Here is a 12,701-nt window from a genome sequence, read left to right on the forward strand (position 1 = left end):
CTGGTTATTCAAAGGTTTCTTTTATTGTCACATAATAATACATTAAAAATTTAATTTGCATGATGTACTTTAACTTTTGCCTGCCATAAGGCAAACAAAGAATCACCATGAGCATTGCCCGGTGCCCTGAACAAAAAGAGAAAGAGAAACCAAAGCGATTCGCCCCGGAGTCACCGACTGTCCGTAGATTCACCTCCAGTGCTCCCGCAGCCTCTGGCTTCAATTCAAACCATCAGCAACCCAAGCTCTAGATCCATACCTCCGATATGATAGGAAGCCCTCAGCACCCAAGAACCTTCAAGAGCCCTTCTTACCCTCAGCATCCTCATGGATCCCACTTCTCGAGTTCTTTGACTGCCTACAGCCTGCAGGGTCCTTCAGCCATGAGCCCCTCGCTGGTCCACTGACATGGTCACCATCCTGTGGCATCATCTCTATGGTCCTGCTTCTCAGTGGGGGGGGTTCTAGGTGGAATAGATTCTCTGGTGGAGTCCTAATGACAATGGTAAGAGTTTATTGTCATAAACATAATGCAGTGTAAAGATGTACTAAAGTCCTTGCTTGCTGCATCTACACCAATCTCTAAAAAAACTCTCACAAACAATATGTACAAATTAGATTGTCAGGAGAAAAAAAAGATAATGGATATTAAAGGATAGATAAATATTCACAGATGCAGTTAATGATTTTAAAATAGTGCAGATATACCTTTTGTAGTCTTGGAGGGGTGTTAGGGTGAGGGTGGTATAGGAGGTTCAAAAGCCTGTTAGTAGGTGAAAACAAAACTGTTCTTGAACAGTGTTTTGATATATGCCACGTCCTCACAGATGCTGCTTGACCTGCTGAGTTCCTCCAGCATTTTACCTTACGCTCCAGATTCCGGTATATGCAGTCCTTTGAATTTCTGTGAGTGAATATTGTGATGCTGTTGGAGCTGCTATGTAATGGCAGTGCTGATGCTGGTATGCGGACCCGGGGGCACGGGGATTCAGCATTGCTCCATAGGAGTCCACACCCGGTACTAATGCTGGTGGCTCCATACTGGCTTTAAATGGTCTATGATATGCAGTTGAGGGACTCAGGGAAGTGAGATTCATGAGCATGCTGATGACAAGAAGGGCCTTGGGCAAGAAGGCTTCCTGATCGAATCAGAGGTTTGGATCTGGAGCTTGTGTTGCCGATTGATTGAACAGGAACCCGTGTGGCTGCAGAGGCTGCGGGAGTTCTGGAGACGAATCCACGGATACTCAGTGATTCTAAAGGGACTCTCTTTTGGTTCTCTTTCTCTCTTATTGTAAGGGATGCTGTACAACACTAATGGCAAATCTTTGATTGCCTTACAGCAGGCAGAAGGAAATTGTGTGTATATTACATGTTCTGTATTATTACAAGACAGTAAAGGAATCTTAAATCTTGATTCTCTGTTTTGTAGGACTCAGACAACCGGTGCGCCTGGTTGGGGGAAACACCAGCTGCTCTGGGAGGGTTGAAATTTTGTCCGACCACAGCTGGGGCACTGTGTGCGATGACTCCTGGGACCTGGCTGATGCCAACGTGGTCTGCAGGCAGTTGGGCTGCGGCCCTGCTTTATTGGCCGCAGGAGGGTCGGCCTTTGCCCAGGCTGATGGTGCAATCTGGCTGGATGAGGTGAAATGCTCGGGAAGCGAATCCTTTCTTTCCGACTGCCACTCCTCTCCTTCAGGCCAACATGACTGTGACCACAAGGAAGATGCCAGTGTGATTTGCTCTGGTGAGTGAAGTGGGTGGGAGAGCTCTGAAGATATGTCTAAAATTTACATTTTACTAAACAATCACAAGATGTTTGTACAATAAATACCACTTTTTCATTTTCTAGTGACACGCCTTGTTTGAGGTATTGATATTCCCGTCATTTTTCTTGCTAATTTCCAAAGATACCGGTTTCAAAACCAGCCCAATTATATCGAAGCAGCCCTGAGGAATTGAGAATGATTTACATCCAGTTCTGTGGGTTCAGAGGTGACTTATGACATCTGTAGTCAAGATAGAGAAGGGATGCCTGTGATTGTAAATAACACTGAACAATGAAGGTTTTGCTTCTTGAACACTTTTGGTTGTACCTTATGGATTTTGGGCTGCTGATCACAAAAATCACTGTAAAAATTTCCTATCACATTACCATTTTTTTAATCACAAAATAAAGATAAAGGAACAGACGTAGGCCATTCAGCCCATTAAGTCTGGTCCGCAACTCCACCTGAGCTAAACCGTTCTCACACCTAGTTCCAAATTCCGGCCTTTTCCCCAATCCCTTGATACTCTAATTAATTACCTTTCGATCTCCATAAACTCCCCAATGATCTGGCCTCCGCAGCCGTATGTGGCATCAAATTCCACAAATCCATGACCCTCTGGCTAACGAAATTTCTCCTCATCCGTTTTGAATGGATATCTTCTAATTCCAAAACTGTGCCCTCTTGTCCTGGATTCACCCACCAAGGGAAACATCTTATTCAATTCCTTTCAGCTTTTGAAATGTTTCTTTGAGATCCTCTCTCATTCCTCTATACTCCAATGTTACAACCAATTTGGGTGAATTCCTTTTATATTTTAAGTCTACTAGTATATTGCCCGCAAAGCTAGCTGTTTTGGTCAGTCTAATCAGCCTGGGCATGCACTCAGGACAGGTTCAAAGATCTGCCAGTGAGGCCAGAGAAAATAGTATAGAAGGCATTTAAAGATGTTGTTGAGAATTTTCTTGGCAACTACAGAGCACCAAACTACATCCAGCTGATTGACAACATGCTTCAAGTATACAAAACCATGAACTTCAACATGCCATTGAAAATTCATTTCCGGAGTCACATGATGGAGTAGTGGCCGGTCAGGGAACTCCAGCCCTCTCTGGAAAAGTGAAAAAAAAAATACACAAAACACAAAGGTACAAGAATAAAAATTAAAACAAAGTAAAAGTAAAGGTGGGAAGAAAATGGTAGCGAAGAGAGAAAAGTCAAAAGCAACGGGAAGAAGAGAAGAAGAAAGAACGTCGGAAGAAGGTGAAGGCCTTACCTGTACGAGGAGGCCCGCCGTGGAGATAGAAGCCTGCTCCCTAAGGTCAGTGGAAATCCCGAGCTCGGGACTACAAAAATGGCTCGCAGAGCCGAGTAAAAGTGCGCAACTGCGCATGAAAAAAAACACACTGACGGGAGGGGGAACAGCTGAGGAGTCGATCTCCACAGCTGAGAGAGACACCTGCAGCACAGCAACAAGAAGAGAACACAGAAAACAACGAGAACAAGAAAGAAGAGAGTTAAAAGAAAACAAGGAAACAACAGATGACCAACCCAGAGGAAGAAGAAGAAGAAGAACATAGAGAAATGGAAGAAGAAGGGAAAGGCAAGACAATGGATATATTTTTTTTTTAAAGAATATATGGAATCAGTAAAAGAATGGCAATTACAAGAATTTAATGAAATAAAAAGAAGAATTAAAAGTGCAGAAGAAAAAAATGAATAAAATAGAGATGGTCATGTCAGATATAGGAAAAAGAGTGGACAATGTGGAAGAACGAGAAACAATCGTAGAAATGGAAGTAGAGGACTTAAAAGAGAAATTAGAAGAATCTAATAAAAAAGTTAGAGACACAAGAGCTGTTAGCTCAGAAGATAGATATAATGGAAAATTATAATAGAAGAAATAATATAAAGATAGTGGGCCTTAAGGAAGATGAAGAAGGCAAGAATATGAGAGAATTTATAAAAGATTGGATCCCCAGGGTCCTAGGAAGACCAGAATTACAGGAAGAAATGGAATTAGAAAGGGCACATAGAACAGTAGCCCCGAAACCACAGCCACAGCAAAAACCAAGATCCATTTTAGTAAAATTCTTAAGATATACAACAAGAGAAAATATATTGGTGAAAGCAATGAAGAAAATAAGAGAAGACAAAAAGCCACTGGAATACAAAGGTCAAAAATTTTTTTTCTATCCAGACATAAGTTTTGAACTCCTGAAGAAGAGAAAGGAGTTTAATACAGCAAAAATGATCCTATGTAAAAAAGGATATAAATTTATGTTAAAGTACCCAGCGGTACTTAAAATAGTTATTCCAGGGCAACAAAACAGACTATTCTCGGATCCGGAGGAAGCACGAAAATTTGCAGAACAACTACAAAACAGGCAGAGAGATGAAGACATGTAACGAGAGTAAAAATGACCACGAACTATATGTATGTGTGTATATATATGGGTATATATATCTTTTTCTTTGGCTTGGCTTCGTGGACGAAGATTTATGGAGGGGGTAAATTTCCACGTCAGCTGCAGGCTCGTTTGTGGCTGACAAGTCCGATGCGGGACAGGCAGACACGGTTGCAGCGGTTGCAGGGGAAAATTGGTTGGTTGGGGTTGGGTGTTGGGTTTTTCCTCCTTTGCCTTTTGTCAGTGAGGTGGGCTCTGCGGTCTTCTTCAAAGGAGGTTGCTGCCCGCCGAACTGTGAGGCGCCAAGATGCACGGTTTGAGGCGATATCAGCCCACTGGCGGTGGTCAATGTGACAGGCACCAAGAGATTTCTTTAGGTAATCCTTGTACCTCTTCTTTGGTGCACCTCTGTCACGGTGGCCAGTGAAGAGCTCGCCATATAATACGATCTTGGGGAGGCGATGGTCCTCCATTCTGGAGACGTGACCCACCCAGCGCAGCTGGATCTTCAGCAGCGTGGACTCGATGCTGTTGACCTCTGCCATCTCGAGTACTTCGACATTAGGGATGAAGGCGCTCCAATGAATGTTGAGGATGGAGCGGAGACAACGCTGGTGGAAGCGTTCTAGGAGCCGTAGGTGATGCCGGTAGAGGACCCATGATTCGGAGCCGAACAGGAGTGTGGGTATGACAACGGCTCTGTGTATATATATATATAGAGAGAGAGAGAGAGAGAGAGAGAGAGAGAGAGAGAGAGAGAGAGAGAGAGAGAGAGAGAGAGAGAGAGAGAGAGAGAGAGAGAAGATAAAGAGAGAGAGGGAGAGAGAGAGAGATGTATATATGTGTGTACATGTGTATCTGTATTTAGAGGAAAATATATAGAGTATAGATAAGAATTAATAAGGGAATGAAAGGGAACAGAGAAAGTAAGGAGGGAATTAAAAGAGTGACCTTTGTTATATATGAAAATTTAAATCTTTTCCGCGGGGGGGGCTGGGTGGGGAGGAGTTACGGTCACTGCAAAATCAGTTGACGCTTGCGAGTGAATTCGCAAATCCAAATGGAGAGGGGAGATGTGGTTGCCCGACAAGGGATAAAGGGCAACTCAGGAGGGGGAGGGGAGAATGGGGTTAAAGAAATTTTAGATAGGAGAATAAGGGAAATGTTTGATGTTTTAGAAATGTTGTCTTATAAAGTGTTCAAAACAAGAAAGCAGAAATGGATAAGAAGGAAAAGTGATGATGAGGAAACGGAAAGGGAAGATAAACAAAGTATGAAATGGCTACGTTGAACTATATGACTTTAAATATTAACGGAATACATAACCAAATCAAAAGAAAGAAACTGCTAAATTTACTGAAAAAAAAATTGATATGGCATTCGTGCAAGAAACACATTTAACTGAAATGGAGCATAAGAAATTAAAGAGAGATTGGGTAGGACATGTAACAGCAGCGTCATATAATTCAAAAGCTAGAGGAGTAGCTATATTAATCAGTAAAAATGTACCAATTAAAATAGAAGAGGAAATAATAGATCCAGCAGGGAGATATGTAATGATAAAATGTCAGATATATTCGGAGTTTTGGAATTTACTCAATGTATATTCACCTAACAAAGAAGATCAAAAATTTATGCAAGATATTTTTTTGAAGATAGCAGACACGCAAGGGAACATATTAATAGGAGGGGATTTCAACCTTAATTTGGATTCAAACATGGATAAAACTGGGAAAAAAATTAACAGAAAGAATAAAGTAACCAAATTTATAATTAAATCGATGCAAGAATTGCAACTTTTGGATATATGGAGGAAACAACACCCAAAGGAAAAGGAATATTCATATTATTCGGGTAGACATAAAACATACTCAAGAATAGATCTATTCCTGTTATCAGCTCGTATGCAAGACAGAGTAAGAAAAACAGAATATAAAGCTAGAATATTATCGGACCATTCACCCTTGATATTGACAATAGAGTTAGAGGACATCCCTCCAAGAATGTATAGATGGAGATTAAACTCCATGCTACTTAAAAGGCAGGATTTTAGAGAATTCATTGAAAGACAAATTAAAATGTACTTTGAAATATATACCGAATCAGTGAAAGATAAGTTTATACTATGGGACGCAATGAAAGCATTCATCAGAGGGCAAATAATAAGTTATGTAACCAAGATGAAGAAGGACTACAATCAGGAAACAGAGCAGTTGGAAAGGGAAATAGTAAATATAGAAAATGAATTAGAAATGAAGGAAGACACAACTAAAAGAAGAGAATTGGCAGATAAAATAATAAAATATGAAACACTACAAACATATAAGGTGGAGAAGAACATGATGAAGACAAAACAGAAATATTATGAACTAGGAGAAAAAACGCACAAAATTCTAGCATGGCAGCTTAAGACAGAACAAACTAAGAGAATGGCATTGGCATCAAGGAAAAAAGACAAACAAATCACATATAATCCAACGGAGATTAATGAAAACTTCAGAGAATTCTATGAACAATTATACCAAACTGAAAACGAAGGGAAAGAAGAGAAAATAGATGAATTTTTAACTAAAATTGAACTACCAAAATTACAAATAGAGGAACAAAATAAATTAACAGAACCATTTGAAATAGTAGAAATACAAGAGATAATTTAAAAAACTACCAAATAATAAAACACCAGGAGAGGATGGATTCCCAATAGAATTTTATAAAACATTTAAAGATTTATTAATTCCTCCACTCCTGGAAGTAATCAACCAGATTGACAAAACACAGAGCTTACCAGATTCATGCAAAACAGCATCGACAGCATCGAGTCCACGCTGCTGAAGATCCAGCTGCGCTGGGTGGGTCACGTCTCCAGAATGGAGGACCATCGCCTTCCCAAGATCGTGTTATATGGCGAGCTCTCCACTGGCCACCGTGACAGAGGTGCACCAAAGAAAAGGTACAAGGACTGCCTAAAGAAATCTCTTGGTGCCTGCCACATTGACCACCGCCAGTGGGCTGATATCGCCTCAAACCGTGCATCTTGGCGCCTCACAGTTTGGCGGGCAGCAACCTCCTTTGAAGAAGACCGCAGAGCCCACCTCACTGACAAAAGGCAAAGGAGGAAAAACCCAACACCCAACCCCAACCAACCATTTTTCCCCTGCAGCCGCTGCAACCGTGTCTGCCTGTCCCGCATCGGACTTGTCAGCCACAAACGAGCCTGCAGCTGACGTGGACTTTTACCCCCTCCATAAGTCTTCGTCCGCGAAGCCAAGCCAAAGAAAAAAGACAGTAATACCAAAGACAGGGAAAGATCCACACGCACCAGCGTCATATAGACCAATATCTTTACTTAACACAGATTATAAGATAATAGCTAAATTATTAGCAAACAGATTAGCCGACTATGTACCTAAAATAGTAAATCTAGACCAAACTGGATTTATTAAAAAAAGACAAACAACAGACAATATTTGTAAATTTATTAACTTAATTCATGCAGTAGAAGGGAGTAAAGCTCCAACAGTAGCAGTTGCTTTAGACGCAGAGAAAGCCTTTGACAGAGTAGAATGGAATTATTTACTCAAAGTATTACAAAAATTCAGTTTACCAGAGAAGTATATTAATTGGATTAAAGCATTATATAAGGGGCCATTGGTGAAAGTGACAGTAAATGGATATATATCAAAGCAATTTAACTTAAGCAGATCAACAAGGCAGGGATGCCCACTATCACCCTTATTGTTCACATTAGCTATAGAACCACTAACAGAATTGATAAGAACAGAAAATAAAATAAAAGGGATAAAAATAAAAGACAAGGAATATAAAATCAGTTTATTTGCAGATGACGTTATAGTATACTTAGCAGAACCAGAAATATCAATAAAAGAATTACATAAGAAATTGAAGGAATATGGAGAAGTGTCAGGTTACAATATTAACGCAAATAAAAGTGAAGCAATGTCAATGAATAATGCGGATTTCTCAAAATTTAAGAAGGAATCACCATTCAGATGGCAAATGCAAGCAATAAGATACCTAGGTAAACAAATAAATAAAAACCTCGGCCATCTATATCAACTCAATTATTATCCACTAATGAAAAAATTACAGGATGACTTAGTGCTTTGACCACTAACACTAATAGGAAGGATAAACTGTATTAAAATGAACATTTTCCCAAGGATACAATACCTATTTCAGGCATTGCCAATACACTTGACAGAGAAATTCTTCAAGGAGTTAAAGAAAATAATAAGGAAATTTTTATGGAAAGGGGGGAAACCGAGGATAGCACTAGATAAATTAACAGAATGGTATAAACAAGGAGGCTTACAACTGCCAAACTTTAAAAATTATTATAGAGCCGCACAATTAAGATACCTATCAGATTTTTATCAAACAAGGGAAAAGCCAGATTGGACTAGATTAGAACTAGATAAAATAGGAGAGAAGATACCTGAACATATATTATATAAATGGGATGAAAAATTGGTACAACGTAGGAATTCTCCAGTATTACATCATCGTCTTAATATTTGGAAGAAGATTCATGTAGAAAGGAAAAAAACAAATTACCAATTACCAAAACTAATACTGATGCAAAATCAGTTAATCCCTTTTACAATAGATAACCTTTCCTTTAGAGAATGGGAGAAAAAAGGGATCAAAAGAATAGAAAATTGTTTTTCAGGAAATAAATTACTATCCTTTGAACAAATGAAGGATAAATATAATATAACTCAAGATACAGTGTTGGCATACTACCAACTGAGATCCTACTTGAAGGACAAATTGGGAAGCAGTCTGAGGTTACCAGAGGGAAGTAATTTTGAATATGTGATTACAGATACAATGATAATCAAAAAATTTATAACAAATATGTATATTAAACTGCAAGAAATGAGGAAACAAATGGTAAAACTAAACAAAAATGGGAACAAGATTTAAACATAAAGATAAAGAAGGAAACATGGGAGAAGTTATGCTTTGGAACTATGAGAAATACAATAAACACGAGGTTACGTATGATACAATATAACTGGATACACAGGCTATACATTACACCTCAAAAGTTAAATAAATGGGTCCCAACAGTATCTGACAGATGTTTTCGTTGTAAAAAAGAAATGGGAACAACAATTCATGCAATCTGGACATGTGAGAAAGTGGAAAAATTTTGGGAAGATCTAAACCAGATATTAAATAAAATTACAGAAAACAATATACCAAAAAACCCAGAGATCTTCCTCCTAAGTAACATAAAAAACAAAGAATTTGGACTTGATTTGGATGGTGCACAAAAAAGATTTGTTATGATAGCTCTAGCTGTAGCAAAAAAATGTATTATGTCAGCCTGGAAATTAGAAGATAACTTGAGAATACAACAATGGTCTATAGAAATGAATAAATGTATTCCAATAGAAAAAATAACATATAATTTAAGAAATAATATTGAAATATTTGACCAAATATGGGAGCCATACATGAAACACAATAGAGAAAACCTACTGGGGACATCTACCACCTAAAATGACAGAAGGAGAAGGAAATGAAAAGAATTGACTAAGTGGAATTTCTTGTTTATTTTTATTGAGTGACATCATTGTTTGACTGGTTTAATGTATCTTCGATTCTGTATTTTAAATGAATGGGAGGGGAAGTAGGGATGGTGGGATGGGAAGAGGGAGGGAGGGAGAAAACGACACTGTATATATTTGAAAAGGAAAATGTATGTATCTTGGTCAACGTGGTTTATGGTGTGAAAAATAAAAAATAAAAAAAAAGAAAATTGATTTCCTGCATTTGCATTTGGATTTCTTCCCTGCTGATCTGAGTGCAGTCAGTGACGAACATGGTAAAAGATTTCACCAGGGCATTGTAACCATGGAAAAGTGGTATCAGGGAACTGGAATCCATTAATGCTGGCTGACAATTGTTGCACATTGACCAGAGAGGCATCAGATGCTGAGTACAAACGAAAATCAGCGGGAAAACATTTTGAGGTCAGATGAACTAACACAATATGTGAGCATCATTATGTGATTAAACATGTTAAATTCAATCAAAGTTAATTTAATATTTCTCAAACTTCCTATGTGATGTGGCAAATTTGAAATTAACTTTGTGTTCAGCCTGATGCTGTCCCAATATTCTTTCAGGAAGCAATCCTTTTGAAAAAAATTGTTGTCGAGTCTAATGGTTAGCTTGGTCACTTCTGCACAGGACTGCTGGTGTCCTCCCGCTGAATAGCCTCTCATCATCATCCTGGATGATCCTGTTCCACCTTGAGAAGTCATAGGCCAGTTTCCAGAGCTTGTGTTCTCGTGCAACCGCAGGAGAAACAATCTCAGGGTTGTATGTGACGTCAAGTATGCACGGTGACAGTAGATCAGAACTTTGGGGATGTCAATGAGACCGTTGAATTTTTTCAAGGAGGCTTTGGCTTCGAGCAGATCGTTGAATCTTCTTGAGGGGAGGAAAGTTTAGGGTAGATGTCAGGTGTATGTTTTCTTTTACACAGTTGTGAGTGTCTGAAATGCATTGCCAGGGTGGTGGTAGTGGCTGATAAGGGACATTTAACTCTTTGCACTCCATGTCCCTGTTATCAGGGACTGGTTTTATACAGGTTTGTGCTGGTGTTTGTACTGTAGTTTACCCATGGACTCAGTCTGGCGTAGATATTATGAAAGGTTAAAAATGACTGGTGCAAAGGTTAAAAGATTCTGAGACAGGCACATGGATGCAATAAAAATAGAGGGAAGGTTTAGATTGTTGAATGGATTTATATAGGTCAGCACCACATTGTGGGCTGAAGGGCCTGTACTGTGCTGTAATGTTCTAAGTTCACTATCCATTTAGTAATTGTAGGACAGCTTGGAATGGAGAGTCTGTTTGGGTGTCTGGGATTGGGCATGGGTATGATGTGGACTTCCCAATGAAGCTGACTGAGTCTAACTCATGCTTGGGATGTTGACCTGAGAGAGCAAATTGGTGAGGCTTTGCTTGTCCTTTCCTTGGATTTGGAAGGACTTTTATAGGCAACATTGACTCGATTTTGTTCCACTAGATGCCTTCAGGAGGTGGTCCTGTTATCAGATGCATGTACTTGGGAATGGATCACTGTTGCCTAATAGATCAGGACTTTTGTGCCTGAGAGTGGTAAATCCATGGAACTTGATGCCACAGGCAGCTGTGGAGAACAGGTCATTTAATGCATATATTGATAGTTTCTTAATTAGCCAGAGCATCAAAGGTTGTGGGGCAGTGGGGAAATAGATCACCTCATGATTGAATAGTGGGGCAGACTCGATGGGAAGAATGACCTACTTCTGCTCATATGCCTTATGGTCTTGATGTTCAAACATGCCTTCTCTAGTTCACCACTGTGATATTGGAAAATCTGGAATTCTCAGGCAATGAATTGCAAATGTATTTTAATGCAAGATAAATGGTGCCTGTGTTAAATCTGTTACTTTTTTTATTAAGATCAGTGGGAAAAATCGACCTCACCTCTAATTTTCATCAACATCATCCTTGGCATCCTTCTGATCTGTAATCTTTTTGCAGAGATGATGGTAATACAGAGAAAGACAACAGGAGGTGAGGCACAAATCTTGACACCGAACTGATGCTGGGTCTTGGATATGGTCTCGTTTGCTAGATTCCAATTCTTCGCTCTTTTCCATTGAGCACTATGCAATCTTGTTAGAAGCAGATATTTGTTTGGCACTTCCCTTTCAGTGCACTTTCAAATTAATCATCTCATGTGTCCAAGTTAACAGTTTGGAATGACAGCCAGCACATAATGTTGCAGTAGTTGAATCTTTCTCAGAGGAACTCAGAGGGATAGCAGCATCAGTGGGAGATAAAGTTTGACATTTTGAGTGGAATCCCTTTATTCGAGACTGGTTAAATGTAAAATGGAAGCTAGTGTAAAAAGACCAGGGACCCATCCCTCCCCTCTTATCCTGTTCTCTTTACATACAATGCTGGAAAACTCGGTAGGTAACAATGCACTTTACAAAGCAAAGATAAAGATACATAACTAACATTTCAGGCTTGAGCCCTTCGCCAAGGTATGAGCAAAAGACACACAGGCGCCTGAACAAAATGCAGACGGGTGCCCAACAAAGCGTTGGTTCTGCATCTTTATCTTTGCAATGAACACGGTTTGACCAGCTGAGTTTCTCCAGAATAGTGTTTTTATTTCAATCACGGTGTCTGCAAATTTTCATGTTTTACTTTTGACACTAGCTTCCCTTCTATATTCAACTGGTCTCAGGGTTTTGGCTCGAAACGCAGACCTTTCTTTATCTTCCACTGATGCTGCTCTGATTGTGTTTGGCTTCAACTTCCAACATCCGCAGTTTCCTGTGTGTCTCTTTCAGAAGAATTTTATTGAACTACGCAAATTCTTCATCCGTCTGCATATTGGTGGCATTCTTCTCTTCCCCATTGGGAACCCTTCAGTTTCAGAATCCAGAGCATCTGTGTCTCATTTTCAAACTTAACATTTTTTTTC

At 39.5% G+C, this 12,701-nt stretch overlaps 1 protein-coding gene across 1 annotated transcript in view; it reads left to right on the forward strand.

Moving 5' to 3' along the window:
* Positions 1-12,701, forward strand: part of LOC138752923 (scavenger receptor cysteine-rich type 1 protein M130-like) — a 53,291-nt gene that overhangs the window by 38,786 nt on the left and 1,804 nt on the right. Inside the window, exons 10-11 of the mRNA XM_069915534.1 lie at positions 1,433-1,750; positions 11,666-11,779. Of these exons, the coding sequence (XP_069771635.1) occupies positions 1,433-1,750; positions 11,666-11,779 (432 nt within the window). The remainder of the gene's footprint in view (positions 1-1,432; positions 1,751-11,665; positions 11,780-12,701) is intronic.

The sequence above is a fragment of the Narcine bancroftii genome, chromosome 2 (assembly GCF_036971445.1).
Source record: "Narcine bancroftii isolate sNarBan1 chromosome 2, sNarBan1.hap1, whole genome shotgun sequence".
NCBI classification, from domain to species: Eukaryota; Metazoa; Chordata; class Chondrichthyes; order Torpediniformes; family Narcinidae; genus Narcine; species Narcine bancroftii.